Here is a 24,482-nt window from a genome sequence, read left to right on the forward strand (position 1 = left end):
GCTGGGGATTCGAACCCGCCACCTTAGGTGTACGTGGCTGGCGCCTTAGCCGGTTGAGCTATAGGCGCCCAGCCAAAAGCAGATTTCTCAAGAGAAGCCTCACAAGCCATAAGCCTCACAAGCCATAATGGAATGAGGTCCTATTTTTAGTTTCCTTAAGCAGAATAATTTCTAGCAAAGAATTTTGTATCCTGCAAAACTAAGTTATGTAAATTAAGAGAAATAAAGTCTTTCCCAGGCAAGCCATCACTAAGAAAATCTGTCACTACTAGACCTAACCTATAGGCAATAAGAATACCCAAAAGTTATAGCTCACAGGTTCCCTGCTCATACATTGGTAGAATCAACATTACTAAAATGTCCACACTCTCCAAAGTGATTTGCAGATTCAACACAACCCCCATTAAAATACCAGTATCATATCTCACAGATCTAGAAAAAATAATCCCAAGCTTTGTTTGGAACCTAAAAAGAGTCTGAATAGTCAAAGCCATCTTAAGCCAAAAGAACAAATCTGGAGGCATCACATTACCTGACTTCAAATTATACTACAAGGCGATAGTAACAAAATCAGCGTGATACTGGTATAAAAGTCAAGGCAGAGAACAATGGAACAGAATAGAGAACCTAGAAATAAAACCATCTACCTACAACCAACATTCAACAAAGCAGAAAATAACACACACTAGAGAAAGGAAGCCCTAGTCAATAAATGGTGCTGGGAAAACAGGAGAGTCACATGAAAAAGATGAAACAGGACACTTACTCTTGTCATATATAAAAATTAATTCAAGAATGATAAAATATTTAAATGTAAAGCATGAAACTATAAAACTTCCAAAATAAAATCTCAAAAAAACTCTTTTAGCCATTGGCCTAGGCAAAGAATTTAAGACTAAGACCCTAAAGACAAATAAATCAACAAAAATAAATAAACGAATAAATGTGACTTAATTTTAAAAGTTTCTGTGCAAAAGAAATAATCAACAAAGATAACCTACAGAATTAAAGAAAATATTTGCAAACTACAGATCTGACCAAAAGACCAATAATATCTATAATCTACAAACACCTCAACTCTGTAAGAAAAAAATCCTATTTCATCAAAAGACAAATGGCCAAAGAATATATGGAAAAAATGCTCCATATCACTAATTATTAGGGAACTGCAAATTAAAAATACAATAAGATACCATTTTACCCTTGTCAGAATGGCCATTATTAAAAAGTCAAAAACAATAGATGCTGGCATGGATGCAGAGAAAAAGGGATGCTTACCCACTGTTGGTGGGACTACAGATTAATATAAACTCTATGGAAAACTGTACGGAGATTCCTCAAAGAAATAAATATAGACCAACCATTCAATCTAGCAATCTTACTAATGAGTACCCAAACGTTCTATCAAAAAGCCACCTACCTGCACTTGAAAGTTTATCACAGTACAATTCACATTGCAAAGATGTAGAATCAACCTAAGTGCCCATCAATTCATGAGTGGAAAAAGAAAATGTATAATAGTGGTATATACTATGGAGTACTGCTCAGCTATAAAAAGGAACGAAATAATATTGTTCGCAATATTATTGTTTCCCATATATTACTGGATGGAACTGGAGACCATTATTCTAAGTGAGTATTTCAGGAAGGGAAAAACCGAATATCACATGTTCTCACTAGTAAGTGGAGCTAACAGATGGGTACACACAGGCACAAAATGATAAAAAGGCTGTAAGAAACTAAGAAGGGGGAGGGGGGACAAAAACTTACCTATTGGGTACAAAGAGCACTATTCTGGTACCAAAAGCCCTGACTTATGCAAGCTATCCATGTAACAAACAAAAACACTTGTACCTACTTAATACCTGGAAATTAATAAAACCAAACATACACACACACACACACACACAGAGGACTGAAAATTCTAGCCAGAATGACAAGCAAAAAAAGAAAGCAATCTACTGTGATAAAGAAGGACTAATTTGAAGGAATTATACTACTTCACTCCAGTACTTATTATAAAGTTACAGTAATCAGGACAGCAAGCAATGAGCCTAAAGATAGAGGGGTCAACAGAACAAAACACAGATTCCAGAAACAGATGCACACATCTCTGTCAACTGACTTTTGAAAAGGGGGAAAAGGCAGTTTAGTGGCATAAAGGATAATCTTTTCAACAAACAGTGCTAAGACAGTTGATATAAAGATGCAAAAAACCAAAAAAGGAACTGAGATCCATACTTAACACTATATAAAAAATTAACTTGAGATGGATTATAGACCCAAACTTAACATTAAAACTATAAAGCATCTAGAATAAAACAGAAGAAAATCTTTGTGCTTTTAGGCTAAGCAAAGACTTCTTAAACACTATGCCAGAAAGAAAATGCATAAATGGAACAAACTGATACATTATAGACCTCATCAACATTAGGAACCTCGGCACTTCAAAAGGCATTGTAAACTGCATGAAAAGACAAGCCACAGCCTATGATACAATATTTCTAAATTACATATCTGATTGTCAGGTCTCTTGCGTTCAGCCTGCTTTGCCCTGCCAGCCTGGTGCTTGTGTCAAGTCAGCCTGGGGAGTGTGTGTGGCTTGTGGCTCCGGCCACATGGGTCAGCAGCCTTCTGGTTCAGCCTCTTGCCCTCCGAGCCCCAGGAAGAGGGGCCTGCGACTGTCGGGTGTGTGAGCTCACCCTGTCCTGCTGAAGCCTGCGGACCTGGTGCCAGCTGTGACCTAGGAAGCATGTGATTCCCACTAGGGAGCTGTCGGGGCAGTGGCAGGGAGCTGCTGGCTGAGATTTGCAGCCTGGGGCTGGGGGTGTGTGCCGTGGTTCTGAGCCTAAGCCCTGTCTGTGGTGGGGGGTGGGGCAAGAAATCTTTGGAGGAGAGAAGATAGGAAGACGGAAGGTATTGGGAAAGGTGTGGAGGGATGATCTGTCTAGGGAGGGTGACAACAAAGGGAGAGAACAGCCTGAAGACAGAGGATTTCAGTCCATCTGCCTTTTTTTTTTTTTTTTACAGAAAATTTAAGTTCTTTTAAGATATTCAAATTCAAAGTTCCATTTTCTAATCTGTATTGAGGTTGAAGGAGACGCCCCTGGGGTGTCTCTTTTGAGTGGGATGAAAGGGCTAGCTCTCATGTCTTAGATGTCTTTCCCTCACCTAGGTGGAGAAAGCCATCCTTTGTTTCCCAAAACTCGGGAGCGAAAAATGAAGAAAGACTAAAAAAGGTCAGGCATCCTTATTTTTTCTGAGAACTTAAGGTCCCCTTATAAAGCCTAGAAAAGGGCAGTGCCTGTGGCTCAGTGGGTAGGGCATCAGCCCCATATACTGAGGGTGGCGGGTTCAAACCCAGTTCCGGTCAAACTGCAACAAAAAATAGCCAGGCGTTGTGACGGGCGCCTGTAGTCCCAGCTACTCGGGAGGCTGAGGCAAGAGAATCGCCTAAGCCCAGGAGTTGGAGGTTGCTGGGAGCTGTGTGACACCACGGCACTCTACCGAGGGTGATAGAGTGAGACTTTGTCTCTATTAAAAAAAAAAAAAAAGAAAGAAAGAAAGAAAAGAAAAGAAAAGGGTTTAGCATTGGGCTTGAAACAAAAAATGAAACAATTTCAGGTCCCGGACACCAGAAGGGAGCACAGCCGAGGCAAACCCCTCTAGGTAGGCAGGAACAAAGGAACCCAACCAACAAGAAGAAACAAAGGGGAAGTGAGGGCAGAGGCTGGGAACCAGATAAACAGGGAGCCAGGGGAGTCTGCTGGAAGCTATCTAGAGGCCTTACTCACATTTAAAACGTAGTTAGGGCCAAATCTTCTAGGGCTCTCCAACAGTCTGGCCAGAGTGGGGTCTGGGCACAGCCAGACTAGGTTCTGAGAAAACTGGGGTGACGAGGGAGGCCAGCAGCCAGGTTTCAGCACCATATAAAAAGTGTGAATGGTGGCACCCAGAGCTGAGGCCATAGAGATGTTCAGGCCAGGTTTGTTGAAAGGGGAGGGTGACCTGCCTGTGCAGTGCAAAGAAGCATCTGCACTGGCGGCAGTTAGAGACCACTTTATGGGGCCCTAAGAGTGGGCATTCCACAGAAGAGCTGTCAGGCTAGAGTCCTCTGATGAAAACTTCTGGGGGGTGGGGCTAACCAGATCCTTTGTGTCTTTGTCTTAGGAAAAGAGGAGGAGGAGGTGGGGAATGGTTTGTTTATGGCTACCTTAGGCTCCCCAGTACCAATAAAGGACTTTTCTCCAGAATATATAAAAAACTGTTAAAATTCAGTGAAGGCAACAAGCAACATAATAAAAACTAGTCACAAGATTGGAAAAGACACTTCACCCTAAAAGATAAACAAATGGCAAACCAGGACACGATAAGATGTGCAATGCAAATTAAAATCACAATGAATTACCACCACACACTTACTAAAATGGCTGAAATGGAGAAGCTGACTGCACCAAGTGTTGGTGAGAATGTAAAGCAACTGGAATTTCACACATTGCCTGATAAGAATGTATAAATGGTACATTTCACTTTGGAAAATATATTTTTATACTTAAAAAAGTTAAAACTTTTTTTGGCTCAGTACCCACAGCACAATGGTTATGGCACCAGTCAGATACACCGAGGCTGGCAGGCTTGAATCCGGCCCGGGGCCAGCTAAACAATGATGACAACTGCAACAAAAAATAGCCAGGCATTGTGGCAGGTGCCTGTAGTCCCAGCTACTTGGGAGGCTCAGGCAAGAGAATCACTTACGCCCAAGAGTTGGAGGTTTCTGTGAGCTGTGATGCCATATCACTCTACTGAGGGTGACAAAGTAAGACTCTGTCTCAAAAAAAAAAAGTTAAACTTTTTAAGTTTAAAAAATTAAACACACACCTACCATATAACAGCCTTCCATTCTAAATCCTTTACAGTAGAGAAATAAATGCATATGTCCATATAAATAGACTTGTATGCTAATATTCAAAGCATTCCTATTTGAAACAGCTCCAAAATGGAATCAGCATAAGTGCTCATCAACAGGTCAATGGATAAGCAAACTGCAATATACCCACACAACGCAATAGGCATTAGCAATGAAAATGAATGAACTGCCGAAACATAAAACATGAAGGGATCTCCAAGTAATTAGGACCTGGGCCCAAGTCACAAATACCGTATGATTCCATTTACAGAAAATTCCAGAAAACAAATTAATCTGTAATGTCAGGAAATAGATGAGTGGTTGCTTGGGAGTGAAAGGTCACAGGCAACAGGAAAGGAGCAAGGGAGGGGGTAAATTTTGGGGTAATGGATGCATCCAACATCATGATTGTGGCGAAGGCTTCACAAGCGTATATAAATGCTAAAATTGATCAAGCTGTACACTGTAAATAAGTGCAGTTATTTCAGACCAGGAATAACTAATGAAGATTTTTTCCAAAAGTATAGCAAAGGGCTTAGAAAATGCTGGCCAAAATACGTATGATAGCAGTAAGACTGCACTTTTTTTTTTAGACAGAGACTCACTATGTCACCCTCAGTAGAGTGCTATAGCATCACAGCTCACAGCAACCTCCAACTCTTGGGCTTAAGTGATTCCCTTGCCTGAGCCTCCCAAGTAGCTGGGACTATAGGCGCCCACTACAAGGCCCGGTTATTTTTTTGTTGCAGTTGTTTAGCTGTTGTTTTAGCTGGTCCAGGTTTGAACCCACCACCTTTGGTATATGTGGCTGGTGCCATAACAACTGTGCTATGGGTGCCGAGCCAAGAATGCATTTTAATGCAGCATAGAAATGCCTACAGAAACACAATATTTTGATTGTTAACATTGTATAAACAGAATGAAAAGAGAAATCTTTGGGTAAGAATTCCTGCTAACATAGAGGTAGTAGTAATTAATCATTACCCAGGCAAGTAAAATTATTAACTGATTAAAACTTTGAATTATATTCACTCAAAACTCTCAAGGTCATTAGAAAATTTCAATATATTGCCCATATATATTTTCTCAAGATTTTAGTTATTTTATATACCTCCTATCAAATCAGCATTTTCTATTAATTGCACAGATAATTATTTCTCCTACTTTACCAAGAAATTCATGTGGGAAAAAATAAGAGGTAGAAATTAGTTGCCTTAAAAATTTTTTTGAGAAATGTTTCCCCTAAAAATCGCTATTGAAATTGTCTTAAATATAGAATATGGAAAACACATGAGCTAAACATCAACTTAATAAAGTCATATTTTAATCTATAATCACAGAACATCTAGAATTTACTTCATGAATGTACAAATTTCTCATCCTTTGTGCTTTGGTTTTTAAGTACTGTGTATAAGACACTGTTCTATCTACTACTCCTACCTGTATAATAAATGCTAATAATAGTATTTGCTATGTTTTTAGAAGTTGATGTCACAGAAGAGAATTTTAACTTCAAAAGTGATATTTGCAAAATGGAACAATACTACTATACTTCCACAATTGCTACTGTAATCATATTTATTAAGAAATTTAGTTGTATTTATTCATAAAAATCTGTAGCCAAAACAAGATACATTCAACTCCTTTAAAACTGCATTCTCTTATTTAACAAAATAGAAACATTTTTTAATGATTGATTATAATATTTAAGTTGTTAAAATGAGAATAATTTGAGGGAGCTATATACTTTTATTTCGTTGGAAACAGAGTCCACCCCAGAACTAAAATGAAAACACTTCGTATTCGTGGTGAGAGAATGCAATTTCTAACTCCAGTTGAATGATATTTTGTACCTTAGTGATGTTTGGCTCCTCCATCATTGTATTTTTGATAGTTTCACTGTTGTCCTCTAATGACTTCATCAAGAAAGAATAACCACATGACAAAGAATAAAGATGAGATATAACATGCAAAATATCGGGGATATATTTTTAAATTATATTTTTTAACCGAATTTACTAGAAAAGAACACTGAACTGAGCTAGTATTCTTAAATTTTATAAACCTTAAAAAAGCATGTGTAAGGAGACATGGAACAGGGAAAAACTTAATTCCTCAAAACTGATTAATCATACAAATAGTATTCTTTCTCCTAAGAAATTTCTATTCAACTTTTTCTGAGAAGTTGACCTGAAATACAAAATTGAGACTGAAGTACTTCATATTAAAACATTCAGATCTACTCGTACCACAGTACTATCAACTGAAAATTAAAGTACTAGTGTTCTCTTACACAACACTATCTCTTTTATCTCAAGATATCTACCCTTCAGGAAAACATCCTGGTTAAAAAGTTTCAATTTCACCCCTATAATCCTAGTACTCTGGGAGGCTGAGGCGAGTGGACTGCGTAAGCTCACAGGTTTGAGACTGGCCTGAGCCAGAGCAACACCTGATGTCTAAAAATAGCTGGGTGTTGTGGCTGCCGCCTGTAGTCCCAGCTACTTAGGAGGCTAAGAGAATCACTTGAGCCCAAGAGTTTGAGGTTGCTGTGAGCTATGTGCCATAGCACTCTACCGAGGATGAGACTGCCTCAAAAAGAAAAAAGAAAAAAAAGAAGCTTCAATTTCTACATTTCTAAACCTTTTTCTACTGACTTTGTCAGACACAGTCAATAAGTTATTTGGGAGCACACATTTTTCTTAAAAGGGAATAGTGGCACTTGTCAAAGAAGAGTTGTTTCAATATCTTTAGTTATTCTTAGAAAATAAAACAGAAAAAGGAATTGTGAATAAAGTCAGCAGCTATCAAATCCTCATTTTACATTAGACTATTTATAATCATCTGTTCTTAATTTCCAAATAACTACAGATAACACAGACATTCTATTTTAAAATGCATACACCAGTAAACTATACAGGAATAGAAAAGATCTGAGAATACATAGGATTTTAAGGTCAGATGAAGAAACTGTAAAATTTTATTTTCAAACACACAAAGGAACAAAGAAAAGGCAGCAGTCTGAAAATATTCTCTATCAATCCCATACGAAATAGAGGACTTACATATACTCATCTCCTAACCATTTGGAAAGTCAGTCACCTGGACTCAAATTATATCATTTTTTAACAATGAGAGATGGAAGGTAATTTTGTTAATACCAAAACAAGCTACAACTTTACAGTAAAGATTAATTACACACCAACTTTATAAACTTAAAATTCTACTTAATTCCAACCAATTTATGTTTTATTATAAAATTTTTCTTGTCATATTCCGTTTATCAAAAAGTCACCATTTTTAAGATTATCACCAGCAAGAACAAAACAAAGGAAGAACAAATTTCTAATAACTACTGTTAATTCCACCAGGGTTTAAAAAAGTCAAACCTATTGATCAAAACATGGCAAAGTAAGGGGTATTACAGTCATTTTGCAGATAAAGAAACTAAAATTCAGAGAAAATATATGGCTTATTGAGAGTTACAAATCTGTTAGCCAACATTTATGTGGATGCTTTTGATTAAAATAGTTACAATAGAAATTTAAAAATTTTCTTTAGATATCATAAAAGAAAATAGATAAATCTTGAAATTCATAGTTGTATTTATTATCTGCTATCCTTATGCACTTAATTATACTAATTTCCTTAATAATTCAATTCCTGAATGACTAGATGATCTAACGTTTCAATAGTTTTGTTTTGTTCTCAGAACTATTTCCTTTCCCAAACAGACTAAATAGAAGTAGAAAAATAAGTTTTAACCTTTATATTATTAATCAAATATGGCAATAATTTTACATGAAATTATTCTTTCACATTTGCATTTTAGGTATACCAGAGAGAAGTCAAAGACATATAAGCAAAGTAAAAGTAAAAATAACTAAGAGTAAATTATAAATGTCTTACCACAAAAAATAAGTGAGGTGATGGTTATGTTAACCAGTTTGATTTAAACATTCCACATTGTATATCAAATCATCACATTGCACCCCATAAATGTATACAGTTGTGATTTAACAAAAGATCAAATTAAAAACAAAAGTAAAGCAATGGTGCTTTATTTATTACATAAGAATGCTTTAACTTGTAATAAATTCTTTCAGGCAAAGATATATTTAAAATAAAATATTAACCAGTAAACATAATCTAATTAGTCTTAGACTCTTTTCTAACATATTCATTGTCAATTTTATTTATTCAAACATTTTCCTGAACTGTTTCAATGGTAACTCATATAATAAATACTTAAGACATATTTACATGAGGTTAAATAAAGAAATGAAATATATTCATGTTCAAGTCAAAAGTCTTCTAAGTCAGCAAGAATATTTCAAATATGTAATATTTGTTTCTTGGGTTGGCCAATTTGAATATATTTATAAAATCACACAAATAATAAATAACACACACGGTTTCCATGTAGAAATGAGTGCTTAAAATTTAGACACAATGAAATATATATGTAATTTTCCCTTAAGTCAGAAAGGTTAGATATCACCTTGCTTTTTGCTTACTTGTCTATTGTGAAGTCATTCTAATTTCTTTATTTCTCCAACTGAAATATCTTCCGTTTTTTCCTCCCATTTCAAAAACTGTACAAAGCTTGCCTTCAGACTACTTCAGTGCTACTCAAAATGTGGTACACAGACCAGGTGCCAGTTTTGAACTCTTTCTTTGTTACTGGTCCAAGAGAGATAAAGAACCAACTACATCACTAAGTCTACTGTTTAGTTCACCTGGTATTTTACAATAAAAAAACTTTCTCATGAAGGAAGAAAGATATTAATTTATATTTAGACACAAGTTCCCCATATCATCAAACTGATACTTTTAGTAACCCTAAAATAAATGACAAAAATACAACCATTATGATGTTAATATCAAGATATAACCAACCAGTGCCAGCGTAATCATAAACTGAGTTTGCAAAATTTCATTAATTTAAGCATAAACCATAGGAGAAAATGTGTATTTACAAAGTATTCAGAATACAAAGCCAGCTTCAGTTAAACTTCTAAGATAGATCTCTTTTAAACTATCACACGAAAATCATAAGAAATTTCTACCTTGACTCTTAAATTGGAGATCTTGACAACTTAAAACAGGAAAGAACATAGACAATCATCTTTTTTGAGAAAAAAAAAAATCCCAAATCCGTCTTAATGATTTAAATTTGAATTAAAATAATTTAGGAAAATATTGCCCTCTCTCCTTTTGAATCACTTTTCTAAGCATTAATAAATTGCATATGTTTATGATGTAAAAATGTATTCTCAGAAATATCTAAAACGTAACACATTTTTAATGGTTCCATAACATAAAAGACTTCAATAGTAAAGTAGTACACAGATTTTGACTTATACAGACCTCATTTAGACACCGTTTCTTTGTGAATATATTTCTGATAAAGGTCTCCTGAATTTCTTCCTGCTTTACCAAGTACTGCCAAAGCCTCTTCACAGACAATGCCAATTGGTGTTTTGATCTACAAAAAGACAGTAAATTTAATTATATAACCAGAGATTTCGTATTAACTTGATCACAATTCCTTGGTGCTATACGACTATTTATTATAATAAATAAACTAGAATCAGATCTTTGATCTATGGCAATAGTTGGCAAACATTTTCTTAAAGGATTAAATATTATACATTTTAGGCTTTCTGAACCACATGGTCTCTGTCACAACTACTCAACTCTGCCACTGTACAAGTTAAGTATCCCTTATCCAAAATGCTTGAGAGGAATGTGTTCTGAATTATGTATTTTTTCAGATTTTGGTATATCTGAATCTACATAATAGGATATCCAGGGGATGGAGCCCAAGTCTAAAAACAAAATTCATTTATGTTTCATATACACATACTCTCTCTCTCTCTCTACATATATATATATATATATGTGTGTGTGTGTGCATAAAACATAATCTTATGTAATATTTTTATATAATCATATAAAATTTTTAATAATTTTGTGCATGAAACAAAGCTCGTGTTAAGTACTTATATGTGGAATTTTCTACTTGTGGCATCATGATGGTACTCAGAAAGTTTTAAATTTTGGAGCATTTCAGATTTTGCTTGTTTTTCAGATTAGAATTGCTCCTCCTACAGTGGGAAAGCAGCCACAGATAATATGTGAATAACATTAATGGCTGTGATCCAATAAGATGTAATATACAAAAGCACAAGGAAGCTGGATTTGCCTGAGGGGCTAACTATAGTTTGCTGATTCACAACCCAGGGCCATGGGATCTAACAAAAAGAGGTCTGCTTCCTAGAAAGATGCAGAGTGGGGCCACTCCAAATGTTGTCCACAGACACACAGCACTCCACAACCTCTCACTCATCAGCAATGAGGTGAGAGGTTCCACACACATGTAATTAACTCTGACACTAAATCACTAAATACATTGTTTAGTTCAGTTAATATTTTTTGTGGCACAATTGTAGGAGGGACTTTACCTAAAAAATGCAATCAGCATAACCTAATTCTTTGTACCCTCAATGAATCCCAAATAATAAATAAAAAAAATTTTTTTTTGTGGAAAAACTTTCTTTCTAGAGGAAGCAAGCTCTGCATTGATTTATTTTCGTTTGTTTAAGCCAGTCAAACTTGGCAGTGGAGGTTGTATATCAACTTCAGTGACACTATCTATTGTTATTAAGTTCTGACTGACTTAACTTTTTTTTTTCTTTTTTGAGACAGAGCCTCAAGCTGTTCCCCTGGGTATAGTGCCATGGCATCACAGCTCACAGCAACCTCCAACTCCTGGGCTCAAGCAAGTCTCCTGCCTCAGCCTCCCAAGTAGCTGGGACCACAGGCGCCCGTCACAACACCTGGCTATTTTTTTTTTTTTTTGGTTGCAGCCATCATTGTCTTTTGGTGGGCCTGGGCTGGATTCAAATCCACCACTTTAGGTGTATGTGGCTGGCGCCTTAGCCACTTGAGCCACAGGCGCTGAGCCCTGACAACTTTTAATTCAAACTTTCCTAACAGACAGAACAACTGCTGACTGGCAATTCTGAACAGCACTGCTATAGAGCAGCACTAGTCAGCTATGGCTCACAGGACAGACCCAGCCTACCTCCCATTTTCAAAATTAAGTTTACTGGACCATAATAGCTGTGTTTATTTGTTTACACATTGTGTAAAGCTGCTTTTACTATACTATGACAGGATGAATACTTGTGAAAGGGACATATGATCTGAAAAGCCTAAAATGTTTACTATCTGGACAGTTGAAAAAATAATATGCTAACCTCTAGACTACCACAGCATTACATAAAGACACAGATTTGAATCTACAACAAAAAATTAAACATAAGCCTTAAATATTTTTTCTCTAAAGATTACCTGACAACATTCTCCTTTAGCGAAACTCCTACCTTAAAAACAGTATCCACAGGAAAACCTACTTGAAAGGAGTGTTTGTAGGTTCCAGTAAAGCTTTGTGGCGGAGAATTGCGGGGCCTGCAGACAAACTCTCTTCAGAGGTGTGACTTGCAATGTAGTTTTGAGGTGGCCCCCCATGGATTTCAAGTCCTCGAAGAAGAACTTGTTCCCAACACTGAAGAGTTTTCAGAACCGCGTGACAAAGAGGTGAACTTACTGGAAGCTCTAAAAAGGGAAAATATAATTGACCCACATTTATTGTCTGCAGTAAAATGCTACAGTCCATTGTAGGAAAGACTGAAATAAGATATTAACACACACTTTGGCAGGGGAGGTATGGAAGGAGCGGTGGGCATCGTAGATTAAAAAGGAATCTCATCAATCTGGGTAAGCATTTCAACATTACTGTTTTTGACTTTAATTTCATGTGAAAAATGTACCAAAAGATCATGAAAAAATGTGTGGAAAGAAAAATAATTGCCTTAAATCTTTATTTCGGCTCAACACCTTATGGCACATATTTAGAAAATGAGAATAATACACAAAGCAAAAAAAAGTTAAACAATATTTGCCATGAAATTCTGCACCCCTCCACACTCTTGAATCCTCATCCCACTTTCAACCTCTGGCAAGTTCTGCTTTTTACATTCTCATATCTAAACAACATGCTTTTATATTGAGTTACTGATTTTTCAATTTTAGAAATAAACCTCACAATAAACTTTTCTCCCTCATCCCAATATAGTCTCAATTTTGGGGGGTTAAACTGGTATAATATTTTACATACACATGTAAAATTACATGTATGGAAATACAATTCATAGCCAAATCACTTGGTATATCATCATGCCCCTTTCTTTCCCGTAGAACTTTTTCTTCCTTTGGTGTTAATAATTGCTAGTTTTTCCATTTGCTTAGTTTTCTATGTGTCTACTATTATGTCTCGATACTTGGCTAGAGCTATAAAGAGAATCTCAGTATAGCCAATCACATCAGGGTCAATGCCCCTGATTTCTCTGATATTGACTTCCTTAAGCACCTAAAGGTGTAACAGCTAGATTTACAGATGGTTGGTTGGACTAAAAGAAACCTATTTCCTATAGCAGAAAGTTACTAAACTTTTTCTCTTTACTGATTTAAAAAAATAAAGATCAGTAAATCAAAAGTAATAGTTCACGTTAAGATATTTATTACCTGCAAGATCATGACCTGCAAAGGGATAGAAAGTCTTCAAATTGTTGAGCACCAACTGCACCATGGCCAATCGCATCAACGACCAACTAAAAATAAAGCAATAATGAAGTCCTTAAAGATTTATATACGGATTTAAATGAGTACACCACCCTTTGACCCAATAATTCCACTAACAGGAATCTACCCTGAAGACAGATACTCCTCCTCAAAACAAATTAATATTTGCAAGCAGTTATTCACGTAAACATTATATATAATAGAGTAGAAATAACCAAATTGTCCATCAATTTGAATAACTAGTTTTGAACTATGGAATATTAGGGTAACCATTAAGAAGAATAAAGATGTTCTAGTATGAATTAAAATAAAAAGCAAGTTGCAAAGCCAGTTGCAGAACACCACAGTAGGCAGCCCAACTGCATACAGATGCAGATACACATTATTTTTATAAGCAAATGCATATGGATACAGATCACATCTGCATTTTTTGCAAACAGAATAAACCAAAAACTAATAAAAGGGGGTTTTATGTAGACAGTGTAGAGAAGATTGGGTGGAGAAAATAGAAATATAAGTGAGACTTCTAATTTCAAAGTTTTATATAGTTTGTGAAGAAAGGTGTTTTAGCTTCTCACACATTTAGTTATTTTTTTAACTGTGGTAAAATACACATACCATAAAACCATTTTGTTCTTTTTCGGTTTTTGTTTTTGATTTTTTGAGACAGGGTCTTTCTCTGTTGTCAGGACTGTAGTGCAGTGGCATCATCATTCTTCCTGACTATCTGGGACTACAGGCATGTGCCATTATGCCTGGTTAATTTTTCTAATTTTTGTAGAGATGGAGTCTTGCTCTGGCTTGGGTTGTTCTTTAATTCTTGGCCTCAAGCAATCCTCCTACCTTGGCCTCTCAAAGTGCTAGGATTATAGGCACAAACCACTGCATCCTTCCTATTTTATTTAAGCATACAGTTTAATAACATATGCAGCTACTCCCTAGTTCCAAAATGCTCTTTGCAAAGCTATAACTGTATGCTCATTCAACAATAACTCTCCACTCTTCCCCCTTCCCAGTAACCACCATTCTACTTTCAGTCTCCATGGACTTGACTATTCCAGGTACCTCATAGAATTAGTGAAATCAATCACCATTTCCCTTTTTGTGACCGACTTCACTCAGCATATGCACTCAAGGTTCATTCACAGTATAGCATGTGTCAGGATCTCCTTCCTACTCAAGGCTGAATGCCATGCCGTTGTATGAATAGTATAATTTGTTTATTTATAGACACTCAGATCGTTTCTTCCCTTTGGTTACTGTACATAATGCCACTATGAATACAGATGTACAAATATCTGTTTTTAATTCTTTTGGGTATATGCCCAGAGTAGAATTGCTACATCATTTGATAATTACATTTAAAATTTTTTGAGACACCTTCATATTATTTTCTGCAGTAGCTGCACCATTTGACATTCCCACCCATAGGACACAAAGATTCTCATTTCTCCTCATCCTTGCTAACCCTGTTTGGTTTTTCTGATAGTCATCCTAATGGGTATGAGATGGTATTTCATGGCAGGTTTGATTTGCATCTCTCTAATGATTAGTGATATTAAGCATCTTTTTATGTACTTATATATAAACATGTCAATAAAGACAAGGTAATATTCCATCACTCATAAATGTAAGAATATGCAGTATTGGAGCTAAAGATGACCATTTTGAACATTTATGATTTTTTATAACATCAAAAGCTTTTTTAATTGCTTCTCAGCCTTTGGCTAAGATCAAGTGCAAAAGCTTTAAGAAAGTACTTCTTGTTATCGTATAGTACTAGTATTCTACTGTACTATAGGTTTTCTAGGCTAAAACAGTGGAACTTGTTTATGTTAAGGATCATGCCTCCAAAAGGCAAGGCATGATCTGAGAGCGGGATTTGTGAGATTTCTGAGACCATTATAAATGGTACGTTCATGCATAATCAGAAGTTAACTGAGTTAATCATAATCAGAAGTTAACTGAGTTAATCACCAACCAAAAAAGCCGACAATCCCTTCTATCAATGGGCAAGAGAAATGAATAGAATCTCCTCTAAAGCAAATAGACAAATGGCTAACATATGACAAAATGCTCATTGTCCCCAATTATCAGATAAATGCAAATCAAACCACCCTAAGATATTACCTAACCCCAGTGAGAATGGCCCACATCACAAAATCTCAAAACTGCAGATGCTGGCGTGGATGTGAAGAGAAGGGAACACTTTTACACTGCTGGTGGGACTGCAAATTAATACAACCTTTTTGGAAGGGAGTAAGCAGTTAACTCAAACTAGATTTCCCATTTGATCTTGCAACCCCGAAGAAAAAAAATCATTTAGCATAAGGACATCTGCACTAGACTGTTTATTGCAGCTCAATTTACACCTGCCAAACTATGGAAACAACTTAAATGCCCACCAACCCAGGAATGGATTAACAAGCTGTGGTATATGTATACCATAGAATACTATTCAGCAACTACAAAAGATGGAGACTTACATCTTTTGTATTAACCTGATGGAGCTGAAACACGTTCTTCTTAGTAAAGCATCACAAGAGTGGAGAAGCAAGAATCCAGTGTACACAATTCTGATATGAGGACAACTGATGACCTAGTATATGGTGGGGGGTGAAGGAAGGGGGGAGTGGAGAGAGGGAAGGAGGAAGGGGTGGGGTGGGGTCACGATATGTGACACACCTCTTAGAGGTGGGACACAATTATAAGAGGGACTTTGCCTAACAAATGCAATGAGTGTAACCTGGTTCTCTGTGCTCTCAGGGAATCCTCAACAATTAAAAAAAAAAGTTAACTGAGAAATTGTTATGTATTTATTATTAAATAAATTTAAGAATTTCAATAAGTAATCTGAGTTATAATTCACTCAGCTATTAATTATTATTATTATTCACTCAAGCTAATAATTTCACAGATATTATTTTTAAAATATTTATATAAACCATGATGACATTTTTAAAATTTAACATTCCTTACCTATAGGAATTTGAATTAGAATGCTCCTGGAGATGGAAATCTGTTGCTAAAACATCATCATCATCATCATCATCACTTTCCAGACTCTCTTCTGAATCATACTCTGCTCTACTTTGGGAAGGGGGTAGAAAAGGCTAAAAAAAAAAATAAAGTTTTGAAATTTATCATCTAAATATCTGATTTAATACATTCAAACACACAGTCTAATAGTAATAATTCATACCACTGGCAGATATTTCATTATAATATTGCCATTCTGTGCCTCTGACATTGCTTTACACAATTCCTTTATTTATTCATCCAGTCAACAAAAGATTTATCCACTGTGTGCCAAAAAGTATACTTAAGAATTTTAAGTATATTAAGACATAATTAAGTATACCTAAGAATGTTTAAGATGGATACAGTCATTACCCTTCTGGAGTAATTTTAGCAGAAAAGATAGGCACATACAGAAAACTAAATGCAAACTGTGTTATGTGCTATAAGGAAAAAAAGTTAGGCCAAACATGGTAGCTCAGGCCTATAATCCCAGTACTCTGGGAGGCCGAGACAGGTGGATTGCTTGAGTTCAGCAGTTCAAAACCAGCCTGAGCCAGAGCTAGATCTCAGCTCTAAAAACTAGCTGGGTGCTGTGGCAGGCGCCTGTAGGTCGTCTCAGCTACTAGGGTAGCTGAGGCAAGAGGACCACTTGAGCCCAAGAGTTTGAGGTTGCTGTGCTGTGACACCACGGCACTCTACCAAGGGTGACAAAGTAAGACTCTGTCTCCATTAAAAAAAAAAAAAGAACTGAAATGGAGAATAAGGAAAATTGAGATAAGAGATGATCACAGAAGGCCTGTTTGAAAAGCAGATTTTAAGTGAGATCTAACGGACAGAAAGAACAAGCTGTACCAGAGACACACAAAAGCTTTGATACCCAAAAATTAAGAAATGTAAAAAGTCATTTTGATTACTATAGTTTCTCAAACTAACCGCCAGGATACTCTATGACAGCGGTTCTCAACCTGTGGGCCGCGACCCACAGAAACTGTTTTAAAGGGCCACAGGTTGAGAGCCATTGCTCTATGAACTTTTGCCTTCGTGTAAACCATTTTTGAAAACAACCCTTCCATTTTCTTCAAGTGGTATAAGCTCATTTTGGTAGGTGTGAACAGCTTCTTCAGGGACAGAGAAACTTCTTCCTACACGTGTGGTTTTTAACTGTAGGAAATAATAAATTATTACATGGACCAATACTGTTGAAAGAAAAGTTGAAGAGAATAACAGATAATAGCTCAGACGGGGTCTTGTAGGCCATGGTAGAGGAGTGTAAGGAAATGCCACTAGTAAGTTTTAGGTTGAGGACAGTTAATGAGGTTCTATGTTAAGAATATTGTTATGACCCACTCTCCTTGAGAGAAAAGCCAAATAGCAAGAGTCGACATGAGGACATCAGTAACTAAAGAGTTGGCAGTCTACACACAGGCGTTAGTGACAAAGCTGGAGGGGAAGAACAGATTCAGATGCATTTTGGAGAAAGCACTGATAGACCTCCTGATAGATTTGGAGAGCAAGGGAAAGTGAGAAGAAAAGAACAATTCCTGGGTTTCTGACCTGAGCAATTATAAAGATGAAGATGCCATTTACTAAGATAGAAGTATTATGGGCATAAAAGGGAGGTATTAGAGAAAATAAATATCGAATGTCCAAATCCTGAAGAAGACTAATATTCTTCAGGAGTCAAGTAGAGTCAAGTAGAAGAGGAAGGATAAAAAAAGACTATGAAGGAATAAACAGTAAGCTTAAAAACAAAACAGACTAGAAGAGACTGACACCAAGAGAATGGGAGAGAAAAACATTTCAAGGAAGGAGGTCAAGTGTACTGAGCTATGCTAAGAGGTCAGACAAGATGATAAGAAAGTGTCAGTTACATTTGACATGGATACCACCTAAATTTCAGCAAGAGCCACTTCAGTGGGGTAATTGGGCCCAAAGTTATATAAGTAAATATGAAAGGGAAATAAAGTAATAGAAAGAAAATGTGTTTGAAAAGCTGAGTGTTGGGACACATTTATGTCTTGATGTGAAGATGTAAGAGAGAGAGAAAAAGAGTGAGGATGAGAGTCAGAGGAGAACTGGAGGAAATGGTCTCTGACAGGAGGAAATGGTCCCCGCCACTGCATCAGGATGAAAGGGTAAGGGGAGTGCGTGTACACTGGATTATAACTTCATGACAGGATGATGAAAGAATACTGTCTGATTCTATTTTTCTCAGTGACTTACAAGGTGAGTACAGCAGTTACGAGTGAGAATAGGATGGAAGAGACGTGTGAAGTTTGAAAAAAGTTGTAAGGCTTGGCACCTGTGGCTCAAGTGGCTAAGGTGCCAGCCACATACACCTAAGGTGGCAGGTTCGAATCCAGCTCAGGTCCACCAAAAACAACAATGATGGCTGCAACCAAAAAATAGCCAGGCGTTGTGGCGGGCTCCTGTGGTCCCAGCTACTTGGGAGGCTGAGGCAGGAGACTCACTTGAGCCCAGGAGTTGGAGGTTGCTGTGAGCTATGATGTCACAGCACTCTAACCAGTGGGATAGCTTGAGGCTCTGTCTCAAAAAAAGAAAAAGAAAGAAAAAAGTTGTAAAATCTTGGATCTAGAGGAGTCCAAGAAACAGAACATCTGAACAGCTACATAAAGAGCTTGATAAATCCTCTCCCCCCAAACAACAATAAAACTAGAGAAAGCTGTCAGAAACAATCAGTAGAAATCAACCAAATGCATACAACACATAGAGAAGCATTCACTTAGGAAAATCTATGGAATATGGGTAAAAGAGTGAGAACTTGGTCAAGGGCTGTTCCTATCCCAACCGGATTCTGTGGTCTAGAGTTCCACTAGAGCCAGCAGGGCAGGCTTCATGATGCACTGTGCACTGTCAGAGCGGACTATTTGTCAAATCCCATGTCCAGAAGTATTACCAAAAACAAGAGATCTCATTAGCAAACAATTAAGAAAGGCTAATACCTGAACTACCTTGAGGGTGTGATATAGATTGGGGCTTAGAAGTCCCCAGAATTTTAATAAGGAAATCCAAGAACAAGAAGCCAAAGAAAGCCTTGCAAACCAATAATCCTATATCTAGCAAAACCATCTTTCAAAAAATGAGGGTGAAATAAAAATATTCTAAGATAAATGAAGTGCTTAATAATGTGAGTTGAATGACTTAATGACCCTACAAAAGGCAGTGAGGAACAATACTCCTTTCAATATCCAAAAACATGTAGGATTGGAATTGGAGAAAGACAAAGCCACAGCTTAAGAGGCCTGGGAGACTCGTGTCACCAGAGGACCATAACATGTTAATTAACAGAAGGAAATAAAGAGAACATCCAGAAGTTGACAATGTAAAGGATTTGGCTGATCATATGACAAGCAGAATACAGACCCAGGCAGTCCTTCCTTGGCACAGTAACATATGAATGTAAAAATGACCATGCAGACAGAAACTATGTAAGCAATACTAATAATCGATGGGAAAAATTACAAGTATTCTGTGGCCTTTAAAAATATTTGTCAAAACACTAAAACCTCTCTTACTGTCAGATAGAAAGATATAGGAAAACTTTTTAAATAGAAAAATTAATATTTCATATTCTATAATTGAAATGTCAGAAATAACTGAGAATTAAATGTTTTACTTCTTTATTAAAAAATCAGGTGTATTTTGAATAGTGATTGCTTTCTTCTAACTTTATAACTTGGAATATGAAGCAAGCATCTTTCTATGCCTTAACAAATAGTCATATTTTTTTTTAAAAAGTTTGTATCAGCTTCCAGTATTTTATTCTTTGCACTTTCAATGTTGTGAGTCCTCTCAATACGATGTTTTGTTTATTTATTTGCTATGGTCACTATCTCTGAGACATCTTCATCTATCCTTGTAACTACTTGCTACATTTATGTTGATAACCACCTTGACTAAATTCCTCTGGCTGCACAGCTAGGGTCTTTAATACACTACTGGGACCTGATCAAACTAAAAAGCTTCTGCACAGCCAAGAACACAGTAAGTAAAGCAAGCATACAGCCCTCAAAGTGGGAAAAGTTATTTGTAGATTATGTCCCTGACAAAGGTTTAATAACCAGAATCCAGAGACAACTCAAACATATTAGCAAGAAAAGAACAAGTGATCCCATTTCAGGGTGGGCAAGGGACTCGAAGAGAAACTTCTCTGAAGAAGACAGATGCATGGCCTACAGACACATGAAACAATGCTCATCATCCTTAATCATCAGAGAAATGCAAATCAAAACTACTTTGAGATATCATCTAACTCCAGTAAGATTAGTCCACATCACAAAATCCCAAAACCAGAGATGTTGGCGTGGATGTGGAGAAAAGGGAACACTTCTACACTGCTGGTGGGAATGCAAACTAATAGGTTCCTTCTGGAAAGATGTTTGGAGAATACTTAGAGATCTAAAAATAGACCTGCCATTCCATCCTACAATTCCTCTTCTAGGTATATATCCAGAAGACTAAAAATCACATTATAACAAAGATATATGTACCAGAATGTTTATTGCAGCCCAATTAATAATTGCTAAGTCATGGAAGAAGCCCAAGTGCCCATCAACCCATAAATTGTGGTATATGTATACCATGGAATATTATGCAGTCTAAAGAAAGATGGAGACTTTACCTCTTACATGTTTACACAGATGGAGCTGGAACACATTCTTTTTAGTAAAGTATCTCAAGAATGGAAGAAAAAGTATCCAAAGTATTCAGTCTTACTATGAAATTATATCCCAAAAAGAAGGGGAGAGGGAGGGGACGGGGGAGGATGGGTGGAGGGATAGTAATTGGTGGGACCACACCTACTGTGCATCTTACAAGGGTACATGTGAAATTTACTAGGTGTAGAATATAAATGTCTTAATATAATAACTAAGAAAACTATGTTAACTAGTTTGATGAAAACATTTCGAATTGTATATAAAACCAGCACATTGTACCCCATGACTGCACTAATGTACAGCTCTAATAAACAAATGTGGCAAGTCAAAAAATAAAAATATAAAAAGAAATCAATAGCAGCAATGTCAACATTTCCACAGTTAGCTATTTCTCCTATAACTATGTTCTTTTGAATTTCACTCTTCATACTATTGCTTTTCATTTTTTTCTTGTTGCACTTTCATCTTAGTAGGCCAATTCCTTCTTTTAATTATTCATTTTTGTAAATATCACGTGAGTTTATCATGTGAGTCAAGGAAGCAAAACAAATTGCATGCTACGTGTGACGGAACGACAGGTGCTAAGAGATTATCAGGGACAAACTGCTGAAAGGTGCGTCTTATTCACATTGGTTTCTGGGAGGGAGAGCTAGCAAAGCAAGTTTGTTCTTTATGCAATTACTCACATTTACTGTCCTATGATAGCTTAAATTTGAACCATGATTTGGAGGGAATGATGTTATTTAATTAAACACCGGTACTTGGAATTCACACCTGCCAGAACAATGAAGGACTATCTGTAGTAAAAGAAAAGACTTTGCATGGACAAAGACAACCAGGACACTTTGATTCCTTAACCACTATCAAGTATATTAGCACAAAGTCTAAGAACTTTGTTTTATTTAAACACAAAAGCCATAATTTATCAAAAACTACCTTGACAGGAAATATGGTCAAAATATTCCAGGGTATATTTTTTGGGAATGTAGCCTGATACTAACAAAAATTTTCTAAACTACAGTGGGAAAATGTTTGAAAGCACAAATAATCACACTTCTTTAACTACCTTCACTTCCATTTGACCATGTATATATTGATCTAAAAAGCCCCTTTATTACCTTGGCTATGAAATAGTCCCAGATACTGAGTTCAGGTGGAATAAACTTCTCCTTAAGTGGCAGCGACTCCTGGCTTACTGGTGGTGAGGAAGAGGTCGGTGGGGTAGAATCTCTGCAAGACATTTTTGATGGTCTAAAATGTTTGCTCTGTTTCTCTCCTTCTCCAACTAGTGAAGAAACTAACAAGAAGAAAATCAAGTATTATTAAGTTAAGTACTGTCTTCATTGTACTTATCTCACTTGTCTTTATATAAAACCTAAGGTTAACTACAAGTATACACACAAAAAATTAAGTACAGAGCAGGTAAGAAAATAAGGGAAGTAAGACAAAAATCATTTTGTATAGCAACCTCCATTTTTTCCTCAACTTGACCATCACTCTCTGAATGGTGACTTATCTACTGTATATATAGGATAAAAGGATGTAATATGTGCCAGTAAATCAGTCTGCAGTTTAGGTAGGAACCTGATTAAGAAATTTCCTACATCCTTCTACTTTACTTTTTAAAGAATATAATGGAATGTTGATGTTAATTAAAAGCAACAGCTTACTTCTGAGATCCTTCAATAATTACTTCGCCTCATATTTACATATAAAACTACATTTTTCATTAGAAAAAAATTTTTTTTGAGACAGAGTCTCACTATGCCATCCTGTCACAGCTCACAGCAACCTCAAACTCTAGGGCTTAAGCGATTCTCTTGCCTCAGCCTTCCAAGTAGCTGGGACTATGGGTGCCCTCCGTAACTGTGCAGTTGTCATTGTTTAGCTGGCCGGGGTCGAACCTGCCAGCCTCAGCGTATATGGCTGGCACTGTAACCACTGTGCTATGAGTGCCAAGCCTCATTAGAAAATATTTTTTAAAATTCAAGCACCATAACTACTCAAAGTGATTCAAACTTTTAGAAATGGCTCAGAGATGTAATTTTTAGTCAATGGAATTACAAAGAAAAATGCAATCATTGTTTTATTTTCTAAACACTCTACAGTTGAATAGTCAGTATTCTCTTTGCATTTTATCTTAGAATATTACAGAGATTAGCATTTAAAATGTTACACAAATCTTTAATCAACACTAAATCACAAGATGCAAATCACCAGTATGGAATCAAGATCTTACAGGCACGGCCATAACCTAATAGACAGGCAAGCAATTCCACATTAAGGCACACCAATATTCTCCTTCAATGGTTCCAACGAGATTTTACTTACCTTCCAAAGGTACGCAAATAGTAGTGCTGCAATACAATTTTGTTTTATTGTTTGAAGCTACTCAGCTTGCAGACACAGCATGCACATGCATTATATCAAGCTACAGTAAGCTGAATTTAATGTAGTAATTTGGTTATTTCAGAAAAAAGGAAAGATGAATAAAATATTAGTATTCTGAGAGTACTAAAAAGTAGTATGATTAATCTACTACTTTCATTAAATGTGTGCATAATTTTTCTTGTTCTTACTAACACTTGACAATCAACAATTAAATTTTCAGTATACCTGTTACATACATAAATACACACTATAAACTTAAACAGTGGTTTTACCAACTTAGCAAGTAAAAAATTTAGAATATGGTGTTTTTTATTAACCTTTCAAAAATGTAATCCAAAGGTTTAAGATAAATGTATCACTTTCATGTTACTTTTTTTCTTTCTTCTTTCTTTTTTAATTAAGAAAAAGGGTCTTGTTCTATTTCCTTGACTGGCCTCAAACTCCTGGACACAAGTAATTTTCCCATTCAGCCTCCCTGAAGGCACATGCCACTGTACTGGTTGCTCTTTTTTTTTTTTACGTTACCAGAAGGCATGTGAACAAAGAAGTACACATAATCTCTGAAAAACCATAACTTATAAACAATTCTTAATTAATGGATTTTGCCAGGAGGAAAAGAACAAGACGGCTGACTAAAGGTAGCTTTCATCAGATAATCCCAGACAGGAGAACTGAACCGAAGTGAACTTGGAGTACTTGAAATTGGGGGACAGATTGAATGGACCAAAAATTAAGGTGCTCAGCAGCCCCACTGGGACAAATGACAAGGGTGAAGAGGAGAAAGAGGGAGAGGGCAGAGGGCAATTACAGAGTGAACCAGACTCAGAAGAGCCTAG

General features: G+C 36.4%; 1 protein-coding gene across 1 annotated transcript in view; it reads right to left on the bottom strand.

Annotated features, from left to right (window-relative positions):
• The window catches only part of DMXL1 (Dmx like 1), a 157,712-nt gene that overhangs the window by 36,812 nt on the left and 96,418 nt on the right, over positions 1-24,482 (bottom strand). The window contains exons 30-35 of the mRNA XM_023512698.1: positions 22,374-22,552; positions 16,535-16,668; positions 13,499-13,584; positions 12,328-12,529; positions 10,277-10,394; positions 6,760-6,822 (exon numbers count right to left, since the gene is read on the bottom strand). Of these exons, the coding sequence (XP_023368466.1) occupies positions 6,760-6,822; positions 10,277-10,394; positions 12,328-12,529; positions 13,499-13,584; positions 16,535-16,668; positions 22,374-22,552 (782 nt within the window). The remainder of the gene's footprint in view (positions 1-6,759; positions 6,823-10,276; positions 10,395-12,327; positions 12,530-13,498; positions 13,585-16,534; positions 16,669-22,373; positions 22,553-24,482) is intronic.

The sequence above is a fragment of the Otolemur garnettii genome, unplaced genomic scaffold, assembly GCF_000181295.1.
Source record: "Otolemur garnettii isolate 467f Iridium unplaced genomic scaffold, OtoGar3 scaffold00030, whole genome shotgun sequence".
NCBI classification, from domain to species: Eukaryota; Metazoa; Chordata; class Mammalia; order Primates; family Galagidae; genus Otolemur; species Otolemur garnettii.